The 19,124-nt window shown below is 38.7% G+C and overlaps 1 protein-coding gene across 1 annotated transcript in view; it reads right to left on the reverse strand.

Moving 5' to 3' along the window:
- mmp17a (matrix metallopeptidase 17a) overlaps positions 1-19,124 on the reverse strand; it is an 87,901-nt gene that overhangs the window by 20,899 nt on the left and 47,878 nt on the right. Inside the window, exons 4-5 of the mRNA XM_052103908.1 lie at positions 8,480-8,766; positions 2,592-2,768 (exon numbers count right to left, since the gene is read on the reverse strand). Of these exons, the coding sequence (XP_051959868.1) occupies positions 2,592-2,768; positions 8,480-8,766 (464 nt within the window). The remainder of the gene's footprint in view (positions 1-2,591; positions 2,769-8,479; positions 8,767-19,124) is intronic.

Here is a 19,124-nt window from a genome sequence, read left to right on the forward strand (position 1 = left end):
TACACTAGAGAAATTACTCAAAGATAGATAGATAACAACAAATCCTCATAAAACAAGCTTTGCAAAACTACTACAGGGTGTTCTGTGTTATTGCAACAGCATTGCTAGGTGGTTCCTAGGGAGTTCTGGGTGGTTGCTAAGAGGTTGCTTATTAGCTCAAGTCTAAAGGGCCTACCCCAATGTCTTACTTCATTCTACTTCGCTAACAACACTAATTAAAATGAGTATTAATTGCACTTATCATTTTAAATATGTAAAGAATAAACAAATGCCTTTCTAAAAGAACAAAATGCTATTTCTTTTTCTACTTAGTGTTCCAAAACAAACAGCACTTACCTCCAAAAAACATTGGCTGTAAATATTAATTATTTAACTCGGGCATATGCTTTCAGATTAAACTATACATGTATTAAAGATTGGCCAGCATTCAACCTGCTACTTTGAATATCATCAGATTGCCTATTTGCTTGTCTTCAAGCCTGTCTCTATCCCCATCTCTTTGCCTCCCACCCAGTGTGTTTGAACAGCAGCGTGTGGCATTATGCATGTTGATCAGAGAGGCCAAAACCATGGAGATGACCAATTAATCCCTGTGCTCCTCTTCTGGCTCAACACTGCCATGTAATTAAATCAATAGTCCCCCAATATGAAGCAAAACCTTCTGTTCTCTGCACACCCCTGGATTAGGGCCTGCTTTTTTTTTGCCTAGTGGGATCACATAAAAGGGCGGTCCATAGAGGGGGCATGCGGTGCCAATTAGTGCAACTTCAATGGGCAATTCAGCTGTGGACAAATACATTTGACTTGGTGGGGTGAGAGGTTGACCGAAAGGCAAAGAACTGAGGAGAGAATTTATTTAAAAAAGATTCTGCCCGCTGATAGTGTTGTTTATTTGCAAATGCTGTCTGCATTGTTTTGGGCACCTAATTTACAAAAGTAATAACACAAAGCAGCTAAAAAAAAATCTGTTCGGAACACTATCTCGCATACTTTACTGGGAATGTACAGTATCGCTCCACCATTGTAAAAAACAATTTGTCACTAAAAGGTCCTGTGACTAGTTAAATGTTTTTATTGCAAAAAGTTATTTCTTTGTAATTATGTACTTTTTGCACAATAAACTGCATGTGGAAATGTTTTCGCAATTACAGGCTAATAATAATAATAATAATTATTATTATAACAACAACAACATCAATTCAATACTTGCAAAGATGCTTTTTAGGGGGTGGCCCAAAAATGACTATTGCCTGTGTCACAATAAGAAGTTAATCTGGCCTTGTCCACACTAATCTTTTTTCGTTTGAAATCAGCATTTTCAGTTTTCAATCTTCAAGTATGTGGTACTAGAGAGGGCATTTGAATGTGCTCTTTTTCGATGTAGGAAAACACCATTCCACAGTGGATGAGAGGCGTAAATACAGAAAAATCAATTTTGGACATGGCCTTCACTTACAGAATTCTACAATTCGATTCAATTGAATAAAAAGTGTGTTTGCGCTGAAAAGAATCATAATGACTTAATAAAAATTGACATGATGCAGCACTATATCAGTGCTCCTCTGAAACTGGACTGTGTGTAGTTAGCAAATAAGACTTTTTTGCATTGAATTACTATGCCACCAATGTTTAGTGAATTCACCCATCTGTTTACTGTTGACAGATTATGGCATCAATCTGTCTGTTTTGTCATGTATATTGTGCCTTCGATTTGTCTGCTTGTCACTTCCAGCTTCTTCAGCAACGATCCCAAAGCATCTAAGATTCACACAGTGATAGCAGGGTGTCTGTATTTGATTGAGGATCTCTGCTCACACAGTCTGAGACAGTGTCTGTTCTTTTGACTAACTGATGAAGGGGGGAGGAGGTTGAGAGGGTACTCGTTGCAGAATGTAGCATGATGACGTAGAGGATCTATTCCTAGATTTTGGTGATGTAGTGGATGTTTTAATGCACATGCATATTCACATTTAAATGTTTTGTGTCATAACTGTAGCATACTTAATGGTCATTAATATATTTATTCATATAACACACACACACACACACATTTATATTAGGGCTGCACGATAATAAATTAAAATCAAAATCACGATAAGATGTTGTGTGATTATTAAACCGCAAAGGGCTGCAGTTTAATTAAATTCATAAATGGCATGATCGCTCTTCTCACTTCAAAGTTTATGCAGGCTGCAGGGGTATTTATGTATAATAGATGTTAAAATGAGGACCACATTATAGTGAGTAATGTGAATATATTGCTTAATTTATTTAGTTTTTTTTTATGTGGGTGAAATGGAAAACTAGTTCAAGTAATTAACAAAATCCATGGTTATGACATTTTTTAAAAGCTAAGCTGCATTAAACAAATGTCTCAGTGTAATACTAAGTAATATACAACTCAATGTAATGCATAAAAAAGCAAAAATACAAAAATACACAATGTCACCAAAATCCACTATGCAGAGGTTTAGATCCACTACTGTACGTCATCGTGCTACAGTAGGAGGTTTGGGAGGACTGAGATAAGGAAAGGAGGAGAGAAAGGAGGGGAAGAAACCAGACGTGACAAAAAGGGCAACCATTCTTACCGTAAAGCTGCCAGACACGAACTTTGTCCTCGTATGGGAGGCTGTACTTGAGCGGGTCACCCACTGGCCCCTGGTAGTAAGGCCGCATGATGGACTCAATAGCAGAGGTGTGAGCGAGCCCTATGGCATGGCCGAATTCATGCACTGCTACTGCAAACAGATCCATTCCGTGGGAATCTGAAGGGAGAGGAAATGTCAAGCCCAGAGAATGTTGGTCTCAGTGTACTTGATAAGAAATGTTCAAGAGTTCATACTAACAATCCCTGATTTTTGATTGTAGATTTGATATTTTAGCAAATCTAAACCCAGTTTGAGGCACTGTTGAGATCTCTTTTGAAACTCACAAGAGATTACTGGGATCTGAGGAACTGGAAACTTCAGCAAAAATCCCAATTTGCATTCTATGCTGTCGAGGAAAGATCTTTTGTGTTTTTTCTTTCTGAACCTCGATTGCCTTGTTTCATAAGGATGAAGACATCCAGTTCAATTATGTTCTCGAAATCACACCGATTCAATTGGGAATAGTTCAAAATGTCCAGCTACACTGTTGTTTTCAACACAATGAGCTTGTGATTGATGAGGAGGACTGTGAGATTAAATGTTACCTCTTTCATTATCCCTGCACTCATTTTAGTACAGACAGATCTGAGTGACGCAACCAGCCAAAGAAACATTCACTCTTTTCTGTTAAATAGCAACATAAATGTAGTCAGTGCCAGAAAATTTTCATTGGAAACGTTGGAATGGAGAGAGAGAGAGAGAGAGAGAGAGAGAGAGAGAGAGAGATAAAAATATAGAGAGATCTACAGATAGATAGACAGAGAGAGAGAGAGACTCAGTAGGGCCCTGAAGCTGAAGCCGTGAAAAAAAGCCAAAAACCGTAACGGTTCCCTTGCTCTGCAGGTTTGTATAAGAAGAACACAGTTAGTCAAGCTTCTCTGAGTGGGACAGAGGATTAAAACTGTGATATGCTGATTAAGATTAAGACTCGAAATGAGCTGTGTATCATTAACATGGCCTAGGCACCTCCATGTGGGTGCCTGCATTTGCATTAGCATAATGCACTTTGAAGATTTTGGAAAACAGAAGACACAGGACCTGATGGATTTTTACTTAGTGAGGAAGCTTTCAGGGGCACACTGCAGGTTCTAATCTTTTAGCGATAGAGTTCACACAAACATTTAAATTCTTTCATTATTTATAATTCGTTATGTCTTTTTAAAAGACTTTCTTTCCTTCGTAGAACACAAAAGGAGAAGTTTTGAAGAATGTTCACACTGTTCTTTTCCACAGAATGAATGATTAAATTACCACAAATGTCGTCTATCCTGCCTATGCGCCATATTCCAAGTCCAACTCTAATTTGAGTTCAAATATGCAGCGTAAAAACATGCCGCAGTAGGTTTGACGTCAATGTTGCTTTGTGTTAAAATAGCTAGTGCAAAGTAACAGAAAGCAGGTGTCTCGAGATGCATTTTTAAATATTTATATTCTTTTAATTTGGTTACGTCAAAATGGGTCTTGCATGTCAAATGAATGATCGTTACGTGGAAATAAGTTTGAATACGAGAAAAAATACAGAAATGAGACTGACATTTGAGATCTACAGTGGAATATAAGATTAAAATTAAACGGTGAGTTAAATTTCGGTCTGTTCCTCACATAGTCTATTTTATGCCTTCAGAAGACTTGGAATATATTGCACGAGTTGCATGGATACATCATTGGTCACATCATTGTTCCACAGAAAAAAGGAAGTCAAATAAGGGTTAGGTTTAACAGTGTATCTACAGTTATAATTAAATGCAGGTACTTTAAATGTAAGTACAAAGCAACAACACATACAGTATATACTTTAATTTAAATGGGAAAACTGAAAACAAACTCTAAAACAAAAAAAAAAATGTTCTATGAAAATTGAAAAGGACAATATGAAAATAAAATTGAAAAGTCAAAACTATTCTAGTGTAAACTATTTCTATGGCCATAATTTATGTTTCCCTTTTTGCCGATTTAAAAAGATTGCTCCAGTGAAAGCAAATATGCAGTTTTGGCTCATCAAATCGAAATGTCATTAACATCATCAAGGCATAGACATGATTTTGATGATTTCTTAAAATTACCTTCTTTACAAAAGTGAAGAGAGCTCTCTTCTGCAGGGTTTTGAAAAAGCAAGTCAACGACAGTCTAACTAATGACTGGTGGCTCTGAAAAATAGACGATAATGGACCAGGATGATTTTTTTCCCCTCTTCACTCTCTCCACACACAAACATGCCCCCCTCCCCCCCTCAAACGAATAGCGAATCGCAGGCTAATGCCAAATTGGAAAATTTTATCAGAAATGCACCTGCTTAATGAGCCTTTTTTTGGCTGCACTAATGAGTCTGCTTTAGTGAGCAGCTAACGGCGGCATAATTAATAAAAGCAATCTGCCCACTGTCATAACAACACAGACACACCTCAAGTTACGCTAATCTGGCCCATGGGAACGCGGGATGCCCCGGATGCCTCGCAAGGCTGCCCGCAATCTCAGACAGAGCATTTTGGATTCTGTCTTGTCTCAATTAAGAATGGATTATACTGTACATACCGCAGAACTTTCCTTCCTCCTTTTTTAACAGTTCCCTCAAAGGGAAGGATCTTTGTTGTGTCAGAATCAATATGATTACAGTTCTCCAGACAGAGCTAGAGGGAGAGAGTTGGAGATGGGGAAAAGGAAAATGCAATTACTCATCCTCTTGTTTGCATGATAAGAGCTGTCTTTTTTTAAAGCAGATTAAGGTCTGAGAAATGTGCTGAGCCTTTAAGGTTTGCATTTTCCATGTGACCTTACAACTTCCTTGGAGCTATCAACTTGCTTTGTATCAAAGGAAGGTTTCAACATGCAGGGGTAAGAACTATGACTTAAATCTATGAGTATTTCTAGAACACAGATATGGCATGTCAGTTGTGATTGCTTTAAAACTAAATAGGAAGCACAGCTTCCCAAAAAAATTGCATAAATGTGGCAATGACAAGTTTAATAAATATAGAAATGATCTATATAAATCACATATTATTTGTGTATTTGAATATTTTAGCAAATAAATGTATAAAATATCACACATCAGATATCACTATAGCGATGTACCATTTGTGTCAATGGCGCAAAAGATCGATGTTCATTGGACGAGGGGCTCTAAATTTGGGTCCTGCCCAAACGCTGTTATTCTCTATGCTATTTGCATTGAATCTGCATCTAATTGCTTATTGGACATTTGACTTTCAATGTATTTTTGTCCTGCCTGAAAGCCTGGATTCTCTATACAATGACTGGACGAGCTCTCAAATGGGTGGGACTTTGCAACAAACCATAAGCATGCACACCCATAACTGCACATCATTTATGATCTAGATTTATGTGGCAAACTACTTATCTCTGCTTTGTATTGTGCCAAACAACACCTTTCAACAAAAGGTTTTCCATATCTGGTCTAGTTTGGGACATGTCCCACTTTGCATTTTCACAACAGTCCATGCCTTTTCTTTGCTATCACGTGTAAATAATGAAAATGTACCACCCACTGGTGGCATATAGTATATATTATATATATGTATATATATTTGTAACAATTATGGAAAGGAGGAAGCTGGGGCCGGCTTGAGAAAACATGTAGACATTTATTGTTGCACTTCTTGTTGCATTATCATACTGCCCAGCGCAAAAGGCATACAGTCATACGCAGTCAAACATAAAAACAGCACCTTTATTTGTCTCAGTACATCTCAAGTACTCAAGTCTGAGAACAAAAAAGATAACAAATAACAGGTGAATAAATCAGGACATTTTTGGCTGATGCAGAGGTCTTGGGCCAGTTACAATGACTGGTGATGATGAGTGGAGAGTACTTGGCGACCATATGGGAGGGACAGGTGCAGATGGTGTGTTCATTAGATGGACAGTTAATGAAGTGAAAACATGGAAATGGACATGTTATTATGAACAGTCAGATGAACACACACAAAGAGGTGGAGGACCTTGCCTTCATCAATATTGAAAGAGGAAGAAGGGGTTGGGATGCTCGGCGGTGTCTGTCGAGTTCATATAAATAGGAAAGATCATTAGATTAACAGTTATCATAAAGGGGGTAGGGATATGGTGCAGATCAATGTTATTATTGATATCGAAAACTTAAACTGAATAAAAACTTTTTAATTTCATCTGAAACAAAAATGCATTATTGGATTTTTTTTTTTATCTAAGGCCACATCCACACTAATACGTTTTCGTTTGAAAACACATCTTTTACTCCACGTTTTGGATTTCCATCCACACTGAGACAGCATTTTTAACAGCGAAAACAGAGCTTTCAAGAATGCTCTCCAAAGAAGATACATTTGAAAATGCTGTCTTCAAGTTGTAGCGTGGACAGGGAAAACGGATATATCTGAAAACTATTACGTATTTGTTGTCATGTCACGCAGTCATGTGATCAATTCAACTCAAAACAATCAAGATGGCTGCCCATGTTGTAGCAGCATTGTTGTTGAAAAAACAAACTAAACTAAAATAAAAATGACCTAAAAAATGACCAATTCATTGACAATATACTATAAAATGTTAAACATTATCAACCCGCTTTTATTAAACATGAAAATGCCAGTAGAAAACTATAACACTAGATTAGATTAACTTTGTTAATCATATTTAAATAATAATATAACAACACACACAACTTTGGCAGTCTAAAAAACTAAAATCAAAACAATCATACTGAAATACACTGGAAAAACTAAAACCAAAGTTAACAATCTTAGAGTTGAAACTAACAAAAAATACACTCAATTTAAAAGGACAAATTTAAAATTATATAGAAATAAAAATGTAATAAAATATGCAGGGCTATTGTTAATACTACAATAGCCCTGCTGCAGCAGCCTGAAGGATTTTTCCAACTGGTAAGGTACAATGAATAAACTTTTCTGTCACAAAGAGCACATTATATTGCTTTATTTGATGAAATAATTTACTTTACACTAATTTGTTAATTTAATACCTATAAACCTTTCCCAGTGCAAGCCGTTGTCATCCAGACCACTGCATAAGTGAATATGAGTGTGAGGTCCAGTGTCTTTTTTTTAACTTCTTTTATGTTACTTCTTTTAACCCTGGTAACGATGGACCGGAATGGACCAGTCACAGTCGTTTGTGATTATAGGATAGAGCATTTTATTTAATGATTTTTTTGCTGGGGTGGGAACTCCTAATATTTTGAGAACAAATGTCTCCAGTAAGCTGTCTTAAACAGCCTAATGGAGGACTCAGCTTTTCAGGCTGGTAAACTTCCCCCTATAATACACCTTTGCTTCTCATAGGGAACAGTTATTATCCAATTATATTTACCATCCAATGGCTGAAATAGTAAAAGTGGGTGGTGAAAAGCTTGTGATATTCAAGAGAGACTTAACCCACTCGCTTTCTCTATTTCTCCAATCCCTCACATTACACCCGTACCTGCCAAAGGCCTATGCAAAAAGATGCATGTCTGATGGGGGTCTAATTAGGGCAGACTCAGCTGCTGTCAATGAGCATATGGCCCACAGCCACAAGAGAGGGAAGCTAGGTGGTTTGAACCAATCCTACCAGAGGTTCAATGGCTGGGCAGGTTTGTGTAACTGGGACCCCACCTGCCCCAAGCTAATTATCACCCTTGTGGCTCTCTGCAAATGGTTGCACTTCTAACTTGCAAGGAGGTGCATCTTGGAGATGGTCAAGACCCAAGAGAGAAGAATGAGCAACTGCATCTGTTGCTTTCAGACAGTAAGTCTTGTGGACTGGCTGAGAGACACCACATCAGACAGACACAATTATCAAGGCAACAAAGACTCACCCATTCACGCACTCACCTGGTGACCTGAATGTCCAGGCTTCCTCATCGTCAAAGTGTGTGTCACCAGCTGTGAATCGCTCTCCGGGAAAAAAGGCGTGGGCCACTGTGCCACCGGGTCCATCAAAGGGGTAGCCGTCATTGTGGTCCGCTTTGGTAAAGTCAATCTGGATGTCTGCCTCATTGCCAGCCACCTCATGGAAGTTGAGTGGGGCGATGTCACTCCACACCTTCAGCGCGTAGTACATGAGCGCTCGCACTGTGTCCCGGCCCAGCAGAGCTGACTCCTTTGGAAACGTCCTCACCCTGAATAACCAGTAACAACATAATATATGATTACATTGCCTTTCCTATAGGCACTCTTAAAGGTATAGTTTACCTAGAAATTACAATTCTGCCATTATTTATGCAGCCTCATGTTGTTTCAAACCCATATTACTTCTGTCAAACATACAAGGAGATGATCAGCAGAATGTCACCCTTATTCACCATTTCTCTAGGTCAAGAATTTCTGGGATTTGCTAAAACAAGCGAAATATCACTAAACATACACTTTATCAGAACAAAAATGTCAGTTTTTTTAAGGTGAATAAAAGAAGCCTGTTTGCAGCAAGTATAAATTAGTGTTAACAACATCTCCTTTTGGTTCTGCAGAAGAAATAGTCACATGGGTTTGAAACAACATGAGGGTAAGTAAATGGTGGGATAATTTTAATTTTGGGTGAAATATCCCTTTAGAGGAATAGTTCACCCAAAAATGATTCTCTCATCATGTATTCACCATCATGCCATCCCAGATGTGTATGACTGACTTTCTTCAGCAGAACACAAACAAGGCTTTTTAGAAGACTATTTCAGCTCTGTAGTTCAATGGGTGCCAACATTTTGAAGCCCCAAAAATCACATAGGTCAGCAGGTGCTGCCTTTATGTGCTTTTTGGAGTGTCAAAATTCTGGCACCCACTGAACCCATACACATCTGGGATGGCATGAGGGTGAGGGATGAGAGAATTTTCCATTTTTGGGTCAACTATTCCTTTAAATGCCAAATGTCCTTCAAATGTCACAATGGTGCTTATTGATGGGTTTGAACCTGCAACATTTCAGTTACTAGCCCAGTTCTTTAGCAACTAGTCCACACATTCAACATGAGTACTATTTCACCATCAGTGCCTTCCTCAAGCATTAGTTTTGTATGTGTTTGAGGCTAAATGCTACACTATCATGACATTCAGTGCTAAATGATAACTTTTGTGTTTCAAGGTTCACATAGCATTGCTGTGAAGGGGTAATATGAATTATTCTACAATGTAGCACAACTCAGGAAGGATGTTAGCACAAAAAGAGGCCACTAAACACATTTGAAATGCAGCTATGGGCAGTCTGTATTGGCAATCAGCTATTGTGCATATCCTGCCTTTCCATTCACATCAGCCTACTGCCATAGAACTGGACTGAATTTACATGATGACCTTGAGCAACCAGAACGAACACACCATAGGTTGCTATGCTACCACCACCTAAGTGTCCTAACAACTACATTGGGAATGTCAGTGCTGTGAGAATGTAATGGAATGACTTAGCCTGGTGCAAGAGCAGAACAGATAAGTGTATTCTGTACAGAGGGCACACTTCTTACTGGGCACTTACAAAGCAGGCACTCTGAAATTAATTTCTCATCAATTTGTCTCTGTTCTTGGAAAAAGGGCAGAAATTGCCCTTGGAGGAAGTGAGTACCATGATTGTGAGGTGTAGCAGACTTCCAAATCACCCATACTTGTGTTACTTATTTGTGAACTACCTTGACTAGAGTGATAAAGGTATTTCAGAACCATTGTTGAGTCAAAACCTGTTATTATATAAATTACTCAAAGTTGCTGTTCACACCAAAGATGTCATTGTGCAAAAAACACAAGACATAGAGGCATGAATAGAACAGAATGCTTTTTTAAGTTTAGCTATTTTAAGTTTTGCGCAAGATGCTGAATAAACAGCTAGACACAGGGGGATGGTCAAAGATGTAATTTTGTGAATGTTTACAAAGGAAAACAATTGAAAAATAGCACGGATGGATGCATAAACACAGTTAAACTAAGTTAAAAAAGAGAGCTATAAGCCTATGTCTTATAGAACTGTTTTTGAGTAACCAGACAGCCTGGTGGATGTCATGCTCTATTTAAACCATTATAAATGGTTGAAATGTTTAAATGGAATAGTTCACCTAAAAATAAAATTCTGTTATTATTTACTCACCATGTTGTTCCAAACCCATATAACATTTTTCTATTGTTAAACACAAACGGAGATGTACTACCTGTACAAGTCTACATTAAGCCTAGTGGACACAAGCTAATCTCCTATGATGCTTTGAGTCGGCGATTGGACGAGAAGTCACAGATCTCACAACGAACTGTCTTGTTGTGTGCACTCCTACGGCAGGCCGAGACTAGTCCCAGAAGCTATGACAGTTTTCAAAACAGCTTGACATCTAGCTGTCTTATTGCCAAGTGTGCGCAACGTCCCGTGAAGTAAAAGACCAAAAATGAGCCACAGCCAATTAAATATAGAGTGCAAGAGGAGGGCAAGATATTAGGAAACTATAATTGAAGTAAAACAATTGAAAGAGGGTAAATATCTCATTATTAAATAAATATTTTTAAATAAAAATTAAATTAAAACTTTTTTGAAAAAGTCAGATATCACCTACATCACAACAAGTTGTTTGGGAGGGGTTCAAGGAAAAACACTTCTGCTCTCATTCAACAACAAACTCAAGCATCTTCAGTTCACCAGACACTGCTGGAACTTCAAATGCGACCGGGTTCTGTGGTCAGATGAAACAAAAAAATAGCTTTTTGGCAGCAAACAACAAGAGATGTATTTGGTGCACAAAGAGATGAAGGAGTACCCAATTCCCACGGTTCAATGTGGTGCTGAATCTTTAATGTTGATACATGGTATCATGGACTCTTATCAAATACCAACAGATAAAAAAATCAAAACCTGGCTGCCTCTGTCAGAAAGCTTACAATGGGCCCTGGTTGGATCTTCCAGCAGGACAATGATCCAAAACAAACATCAAAATCAACACAAAAATGGTTCACTGGCCACAAAATCAAGGTTCTGCCATGGCCATCCCAGTCCCCTGACATGAACCCCATAGAAAATGTGTGGGGTGAACTGAAGAGGAGAGTCCACCAACATGGACCTATGCATTTGAAGTGTAGAGAGTCTGGAAGAATGTTCTCATATCCCTTGCCAGGTGTTCTCTAACCTCATTAGACATTATAACAGAAGACTCAAAGCTGTTATCTTGGCAAAGGGAGGTTGCAAACAGTATTGAATAAAAGGGTGCCAATAACTGCATTTTGGAGAAAACTGTATATTTAATAATGAGATATTTTCCCTGTTTCAATTGAAAGATCAAAAGGATAAAGAAAAAATTCACATTTCATTCATATTTAACATGGGTGCCAATATTTTTGGCCACCTATGTCTGAGCAGCATGCACATCAGAAGCTCTGTTACAGGTATTGCACTAAAATAACTGTTTTAGTGGACTATCCACTATTCTGCTTTAAAAGTCATGTTTGTGAATACAGTAATTAAGAAACTGGGCACCGATTTTTAGCACTTTTCTTTCTCGTCTTTTAATTTTTTGCACTTTATTATCATTCAGTAATACATATTGACTGAAGTATGTCCTCATGAAATCAAAGACTCTCTCCTCTAAATCCAAACACCAGGGGTCAAAAGAGACAGCCAGGTCTAACAGTTATGTGTATCGCTTGTACATTTGTGATCGGATCACCCCAAGTGCATCTTAATACCAGGTGTACACATGGCTTCAGTTGGGGAGGAGTGGACTGTGAGTTGTAGAGCGTAGACTGCATGTATAATGTACGCTTGGCTTTAGTCATCATTCACTTTGTTTGGAATGAAGGATGCCATTAAAAAAGATGAAATGGAAGTTACTGGTGACCGAGGCTGTTATTCTGTTAACATTCCCTTTTGTGTTCCATGGAAGAATGCCATACAGGTTTGGAACAATGTGAACGTAAGTTAATGACATAATTGTCATTTTTGGGTGAACTATGCCTTTAAGAGAACCCACCAAACAAATAGTGCCTGAGAGGGCATAACGTGCTAGACGTTTGTGGGTGTCCCTGCTATCTCAACAGCTCTCGCCTTTTCCAATTAGTCTGTTTAATGCAGTTCATTAACACGGATATTTCTTGTCAGAACAAGTATGCATGCAATAAGTTCCGATACCGTAGCCCAAAGCATATTGACCTACAGTAAGTGATGTCATATGGGACATTTTAGGAAGGGAGGCATAAGGGGTATGAATTTCAGCCTTACTTTTACATCAATTTTTTCCACAATGTGCCCTCTGCAGGGTTTCAATAGACCGGCAGTCAAAATTGGCGAATAATCAAGGTTGTTTTTTTTCTCTCTCCGTCTCGTCTGGCTATTATCGCAGCGGCAGCTAACCTGAAAGCCAGACAAAGTGCATCTGGAGAGACTGGCCATCCTGGCAGCACATAAATGCTAAAATGTTGAGGTTTAATTTTCACTCACAATCCCCTCCCTTTGTCTCCATGTGATAGAAGACTGATTAGAAAGGCAAGATGAAAAGAGATGAAATGGCAAATAGAAATCAGTGGAAGAAGCACAAAAGAATTAATTTCCTCTTTTCCGTCCTAATTCTCTCAGTGGATCTGACCCATGCAGCTCAGTGGCCTGGATTGGACATTTACTGTATAGTGTTAATCGCACATCAGATCAATGTTGCACACTCACAACTAGATGCTGAGAGTGACGCATTGCCAATCTGGTGTTTTAAAAGGGATTACTCACCCTCATGTTGTTTCAAATCCTATATCAGACTTAGTTTCTTCTGTGGAAAACTTAAGCAGATATTTGGCGGAATGACAGCCTCAGTCACCATTCACTTTAATTGTATGGAAAACATATAATTGTATGGTTATAAAAGTGAATGGTAAGTAAAGAAAGCATTCTGCCTAAAATCTCTTTTTGTGTTTCACAGAAGATGAAAAAAATCAAGAATAAGTAATACAGGGTTAGAACAACATGAGTGTGAGTAAATGATTACACATTTTTCATTTAACGGGAACAGTTCAACTGAAAATGAAAATTCTGTCACTACTTACTCACCATTCACTTTAACTTCCATACAATGAAAGCAAAAGTTGACTGAGGATATTAATCCATAACATGTCTTTTGTGTTCCACATAAGAAAGAAAGTCATGCGGATTTGGAAAGACATGAGGGTGAGTTAATGACGACAAAATCTTCTTATTTAGTTGAGCTATCCCTTTAATCACAAAAAAAAAAAAATTATGTCCCTCCAGCCTTATCATTTATATGGTTCTTAGTTACTCTCTTTAATGAAATAAGCATGAGCCGAAAGGGATGAAAAGAGATCCAACCCTGACGGATTATCTTCATTTCAGTCCTTTGGACATGGATGGGATTATGTGGCTAAATTACAGCATAATGATTTACAACCTCCAAGCCGACTGTGTGATAAAATTTGGGCTTGACGCTCAAGCAGACTTAGATTTGATACCGAAATCACACAACAACTCCTTCACACTCTCATTGGGTCTCGCCTGGAGCATATTCAACTAATGTGAGAGATGTTCCCATTTTCCAGCAGCACTGAAAGCATTAGGAGCGTCAAAGGGTTTGATAGACATAAATGTGATACGGGGTAACGGAGGGTGGTGAGGAAGAGATGCTTATCATAAAGCTATTTCACTCTGCTCCATGCAAAGCAGCTTGGGAAATCAACCCTAAAGACACAATGTGAGTCTCTGGGAAAAAGCAATCACTCACAATCGATTTGGATAATTAATGAGAGTGTTAATGAGCAGGCGATGACCTTCAAATCTGTTGAGGGTCTGATGAAGTCATGATGAGGGCCTGTCTTGGATTGTGACTGATGTTCCATACGCTCTGAATACATATGTTAGACAGCCGGACCACTGATCCTGCATTCTCATTGGCTGATCGATCATTTATTCATTAGCGTCCACTGTGCGACCATACTACAATCTAAAGTAACAGTACACTGTGTAAAAATAAAAGCTGGGGGCAACTGTAACATGATGGGCAATATTTTTATTTTGTTGTCTAAAGTTATGATGCCTTTGAAAATAAACTTGAAGGTGCGCTCAGTATTTTTTTCCTTGTTAAAAAAGTTTCACTCCTAAAATACATGAATCTTAACTTTGCGATATATGTAGGAAATCATGACAACTCACATTATAATGAAGAACCAGTCAGTAATTTTATAAAAGCTTTTTTATTCTACATAGAGAGGGTCTGCACATCAGGGCTTCCATGTTAGAATCAAATGACCAGCTGAATACAACTCGCTTAATCTCAGTATCCATCCTGTTATTTGACACTTTCACTCATTGATTAAAGTAATCATGGCTGACTGTGACTACTACATTGTACATACTACAATGAAATCTGAAACTGAAAACTATTGATTTTATATGATGCTGCATCCAAGCCGCTAGGTGTTAGTGTAAGTCCAAGATGACAAAAAGACAAGTTACTAAGTGCAAGTTTAAAATAAACGTAAACTTAACCAAAATAAATAAATAAATACATACAATTATTTTACTCATCCTTATGTTGTTCCAAACACATATGACTGTCTTTCCTATGTGGGGGGTAATGTGGTGGCCCTCCTGGATATTGTGATAAACAGGGGGAACACGAGAGAGAGATCAGGAAGTTCTTAGGACTTGGGAGTGGTGTCAGGGGAACTCGAGAAAATGCAGGCGGCATGACAGGTGAGACCCCATTCTAGGACTGTGTTGGTGGACCAGTCGAGATTATGCTGCAGAAGCCAGGAGTGCCCAAGGACTACAGGGAAGTTGGGAGACTGAATTAGATGGAAAATGGAAAGGTATAGAGGGAATATCTGATGTGTTATCTTTCCATGGCCCAAAGATCATCCATCTAGAGCAGTAACAGTCAGAGGAAAGGGAAGGGATTCACAGGAAATACAGAGCTTCTTAGCCAGGGAAAAGTCCATGAAATTTCCAGCTGCACCTGAATCCACCCAAGCCTGCATGGAGTGGTTATGATCGTACCAGGAAAGTGTGACTGGAAGGAATAATCCTGAATTGGTGAGGGGAGCAGTTAGGGAAGCTCCCATCACAGACCTCCCCTGTCTGCACGGGATGGGGCTTTTCCCAAGAACTCGGGACAGGCAACTCGAAAGTGCCCTGATAAGCCACAGTAAAGGCAGCGCCGATCCCTCATGCGATGGTCGCTTTCAGCAGGGGCAATCCTGGTACTTCCCAGCTGCATAGGTTCAGGGGGTTCTTGGAAGACTTGGGCCAAAGGGTGCAAAGGGGTTGGGCTGACAAGCTGATGGCTACACACTCTCTCTCTTAGCCGGTTGTCAAAGCAGATGGCCATATCTACGAGGACCTTGAGACTGTCAGGTGGGTCTTTGGTGGCAAGCTCATTTTGGATGGCCTCTAAGAGACCATTCTGGAAGAAAACTATAAGGACCTCTTTGCCCCAGCATCTTGTTGCTGCGATGGTGCGGAACTGAATGGCATACTCCGCCATGCTACGATTGCCTTGCTTAATGGACAGAAGCTCCTTCGAGGCTTCTCGGCCTTGGAGAGGATGGTTGAATACTCCTCTAAATTCCTCAACAAACGACTAGAAAGGTTGGTCTCAACATATCATACCCTGAGCATAGAACAGAGGAACAGAGCCACTTAAATACACTCACAGAGAAATGAGGCACAGGTGAAAACAATAACACATGATACAAAGGCGGAAAACTGAAATTAAATGCAATGAGGGCCTCTAGTGGCCAAAATTAGTCCATAAACCTAACAGATGGAAACACCAAGATGCGAACATATCTCCAAAACATGCATAAAAAAAATTATATGCTCGCTTGAGGTGGATACATTTTTTAATCAATAAGAAGAAATGTGCATAATTTATGATGGAAACTCATTTACCAAATTAACTCCTATTGAATTTGTTAGGAGTAAAAGATGTGCATCAAAAAGGTAATGTGACTGAAAAACTTGTTCATTACTGGACTAACCGGCAGGCCAATCATCGCATCTGAAATGTTGCTCTGGTCATCCTGAAATAACGGCTGCGTCTCCTTTGGAACGCTGTGTCCTCCAGAGGTCGCATTTGTTGGCCGCATACGGTAGTCAAAGCACTTTACACTGCATCTTATTCACACACACATTCACACACCAATGACGGCAGAGCTGCAATGCAAGGTGGTAGCATGCCATTGGGAGCAACTTGGGGTTCAGTGGCTTGCCCAAGGACATTTCGGCATGTGGAGTCGTGTGGGCTGGGAATAGAAACACCAATCCTGCGATTATTGGACAACCCGCTCTACCACCCGAGCCGCAGCCACCCCAATACATACATAGCGCTCCCAGAAGTTTGTGTCGCGCTATCGTTCCCAAACATGAGACATTTGCTCTAAACTGCCATTATGTTATTAATAAAAAACTCACAGTGTCTACAAATTCTCCGGAAGAGACAATTTCATCCTTTTGAACACCCTTTGATGGGTGTCAGCACATGTCAGCACATTGTTTTTGCGATATGTTTTTTTTCCACAAAAATATATTTGCAACTTGGATGGAAACATAGATAATGATAATACATTTTAATGTCACATTAGTTTAGATTTTACATGTAGCATCCTCATAATGAAATTCTCCTTTAAACACCTCTCACCGAGTTTAGGAGAGTTATAATGATGTAAATAGAAATGACTTTTAGTCTAATACTTTATTTCAATTATATATTAATATAATTATACATATAATATACTCTGCACCCATCTACTGAGGTACTTCAACTTGGGAATTAACATTCCTTGTGTTTGAACATCATATTTACTGGCAAATTGGCGTCATTTTTGTAATTTTATTTTCTTTGAAGAAAATAATTGTGGGTTGTTAGTGCCCACAAAGGATAACCCTCATGCATCCTCCGAATTCCTATGAAGGGAATAAAGGTCGCATTCGAAGGCTGCATTTAAAGTGTCCTACTCTCTTTTCTAAAACAAGACAGCCTCGATAACGTATGCGACTGACAAATGTGACCTCCGGAGGACGCAGCCTTCCAAACAAGACACAGTCTTTGTGTCAGACTTGCAATGCCGAATCGACATAGTGGATACCAAAACTGTTTTCAGAACAGCGTCTGATTGGTGGTGTTCACTGGTTGGGGCAGGACTTTCCTGTTTGTTGGGTTGCTCAGCTCTTTGTCATCCTGAGGTAATTTCTCTTAAGCATGAGCAAACCATACGGCTTAATCATTTTTTAGGGAGGGGAGGGGAGATGGGTGACATTGATTTGTAGGCTTATTTCACCAATATTGCCCATTTTTATTTTGTGTGGGCCCCTAGCATTGTCACCACATTTCATCCTACTAGCGACGGCCATGGGCTCCGGCACGAGAACCAGCTCCATTTTGGTGGAAAAGGGTCACAGGCAACTAAGGTTGCTCCAATACCAACATTTTAGCTTCGGTACGACACCAGCCCTGGTACCTCAATATAGAAACTAAATTGATACTTTGGTAACAAATAAATGGCCTCAGATTACTGATGAAATGGACAGAAAAGGACTTGATTAAAAGAACCCATAGTAAATCTTGCAGTTGCAAATTTTCCATTTACATTTTTCTTGATTCAGTGTTTTATTTTAATTAAATGTTTTAATTGTTATCATCAAAACAGTGTTTAATCAAATGCATACATAAAGCTTTAATCAAATGAAATATAATAATGTTCAACAAAAAGTTTTTTTTTTTAACATATAAAATGCTGCACAGCAGAGCTTCACAGAATAAATGAAAACATTATTGAGAAACATCTCTGATAGAAAAATATATGATAGTGATAATAAAACTATTGTTATCAGTATTATTATTGTTATTTGAATATAATACTTTTCCAACATTAGTAATGTTTTTCTGTTTTATTGTTTTCAATGTCAAGCATCCAGTTAATCAGAGATTTTATTTTGGTGAAACTTTTATTTTGATGGACCTTTGAGTTTCTCCTGTGTGGTAGTTTATAATAAGGTCCACATTCTAAATGAAATGCTGATATTTTCACGAGGTGAAATCTCAGAGCAGCACCGGAGTTTGTGTGAGTGTTCACAGCCCCTCATACACTAAACACACCACATTATGTGGATCACGTGCAAACTGTTTGTTTATGTGTGTGTGAAGTATGACAGAGAGCAGAGCAGCTTCATTCTGAAGTGTGCAGCGCGTATAGACTCTTTAATTAAATGACATTCTTTTGCTGTTTAGTGATCAGACTTGACCATATCAAGATTTTAATTTGATTGTCAAACTGTCATTGATTTCATCAAAACAAAATGTCTCCCGTAATATTTTGCTAATAGTGCCAAACTGTAGAATGGTACCGAAATTAGCAACAAGATTATTTCGTACCGTTTTAAATGTTTTGGTAAAACGATATTTCATAGTACTGGTATACTGCCTAACCCTACATGCAACTCGTATTTCATATTGCTAGTCTTCCAAAAAGTGAAATTCCATATTTCGCACATATAAAAACTTAAAGGTGCTGTAAGCTATTATGT

This window comes from Xyrauchen texanus, chromosome 34 (assembly GCF_025860055.1).
Source record: "Xyrauchen texanus isolate HMW12.3.18 chromosome 34, RBS_HiC_50CHRs, whole genome shotgun sequence".
Classification (NCBI taxonomy): domain Eukaryota; kingdom Metazoa; phylum Chordata; class Actinopteri; order Cypriniformes; family Catostomidae; genus Xyrauchen; species Xyrauchen texanus.